General features: G+C 39.9%; 1 protein-coding gene across 1 annotated transcript; it reads right to left on the reverse strand.

Annotated features, from left to right (window-relative positions):
• Nucleotides 1-210: 210 nt before the first annotated feature.
• Nucleotides 211-1,861, reverse strand: LOC116143686 (cytochrome P450 94A1-like). The gene has a single exon (XM_031429127.1). The coding sequence runs from the start codon at nucleotides 1,859-1,861 to the stop codon at nucleotides 353-355; it is 1,509 nt and encodes a 502-aa protein (XP_031284987.1). The 3' UTR covers nucleotides 211-352.
• Between the last annotated feature and the right edge of the window lie 435 nt (nucleotides 1,862-2,296).

The raw sequence follows: 2,296 nt of genomic DNA on the forward strand, positions 1-2,296 counted from the left end.
TTAGACAACAAAATGGTTACAAATAAATTATTAAAAAAATTATAATTTACACGATGGCAGTGGACTTCCCGGTGAATGGAGAGACAGCGGCAATGAAATTTTCAACATTGTGGTTTTATTGATAGAGAGAAGGCATTTATGTTTGAGTCAGCGGTAATTAATGGCAATTTGTTGTTGGGGTTTTATTGATATATACAATAATCTAAACATTGTGGAGAGGAATTTTAAGCAAAGTTGCTGACAAGGACGGTGGTTGGCAAAATCGGTGCCCGCGTTTCGCAATCACATACATTATCAAACAAATATATTTTATTACACAGAAGCATATGAACTTAATTACTGATTCATTAGCTCAGTTGATTATGTCTACACATCTTTCTTTCACTCTGACATGTAACCCATTTTTCATTCTCAGAGTCAACGATAACACGTGTCCAGGACACTTCCCCTTACCCTGTACGTCAATCACAAACCTCTCTATCACAGACGCTGCAATTGATTTCATCTGAATATATGCCATTTCTTTCCCCAGACACATTCTCGGCCCAGCATGAAATACCGGGAACTTAAACATATTTTCCGGCCGATAAATTCCATTTTCCAGCCACCTTTCGGGTAGATATTCATGGCAATTCTCGCCCCATATGCTCTCCATTCGCCCCATCGTATATGCATGATACGTTACAAACCATCCTTTGCCGACAAATGTGCCGTCCGGCAACATATCGTCCTTGATGCAAGCTTTTGTATCGATGGGTACTGGCGGGTACAATCTCATTGCTTCAGATATCGTTGCATGCAAATAATGCATCTCTCGTAATTCATCGTAACTGTAAACATTTCCGATACTTTTTCCGTTTCGGCTCCGAATTGACTCAAGCTCCTTCAATATCTTTTGTTGAACGTCTGGACGGGTAGATAATACCCAGAAGAAGGAACTTAAAGCGGAAGATGTCGTGTCTCGTCCTGCAAGAATGAAGCTTATGACTATATCTCGGAGAAATTCCGGGGAGTAATGATTATCACTTCCGATAAATCGTGATAGTAAATCTTCATCCATATTTTTGGCTTTTGCTTCCGTTCTTGAACGAATAATATCGTTAGCGAATTCATGAACTTCTGAAATTGATTTTCTCAGTACACGTTCTGATCCTATGTTAAATAACCTCTTGATTCTCCATATGAATGCGAATACAGACAAGAATCTGCTAGCACTAAGAGTTGCTGCATCTTCAAACGCACGCATAAACTCGGAACGAGCAGTTCCATCTCCACCAAGACAACCGGGATCAACGTTAAAAGCCACCTTACATATGTTATCAAACGCAAAACGCTCTAAAATATCTTGTAAATCCAACACTAGTTCTGTTTTCGAGGCTTTGTTTAAAATGGGAACTAACCTTGACAATATCTCAGTACTGACATTCTCCATAACGAAATTTCGAAGCGATTTTGTGTTGAACTCATAGCTAGAAGTTTTCCTCTGGACTTTCCATAACTCTCCATCGGAGTTAAAGATTCCTCGGCCGAGAAAATCTTCAAGAAGCCGGATGAACCGATAGCCTTTTGGGTAGTTCTCAAAGTTGGTCTTGAGAATATGCTCGACGTTCAATGGGTTCGCCGTGACAACGCCACGGACTTTGCCAGGACGGAACAAGGTAGAAGTGTTGTTGGGAGAATCTTTAAATTTCGGTTGTCCAGTCAAGGAATCGTTTTCAGTTTTTGATGAAATCTGGTAAACTCCTACAATAGCGTAATTTTTGAAGCCTTTTTTAAACGGGTTTTTTGTTCGAAGTGTAAAAGTAGAAGTAAGGGAGAGAGAACGAAAGAAAGTAGAAAACTTGAAGAGAAAGAGTTCCATGTCTGGCTTGTGATTTATGCAGAAATCTTGAACGAATTTAGAGAGCAACTGATTTGTATTTCAATTGCCCAAACCTTCCATACAAATGAGGAAGAGCTACTGCTCTTTTTATACCAACACTGTTTACAGAGTAAAGAGTAAGGTGAGCTGAAACCTTTACTTAAACGACACCGCTTTGCCCTTAAAGCATCCAATACTTAACGACTTTGCATTTCACCCTCTTATACAACCTCTCCTCTCAAAGCAACCTGGTTTAAGTACTTGACATCTGTGCACTTACACTACTTTTCTTATCTCACATCTCCTCTCAAACGAAACCCGGTTAGGGGCCTCACCCACCAGTTTCAGTCATCAGTCTGTGCACTTACACTACTTTTCTTATCTCAACATCTCCTCTCAAACGAAACCTGGTTGAGGGTCTTTACTACCAGTTTC

Source organism: Pistacia vera, unplaced genomic scaffold (assembly GCF_008641045.1).
Source record: "Pistacia vera cultivar Batoury unplaced genomic scaffold, PisVer_v2 Contig432, whole genome shotgun sequence".
Lineage (NCBI taxonomy): Eukaryota > Viridiplantae > Streptophyta > Magnoliopsida > Sapindales > Anacardiaceae > Pistacia > Pistacia vera.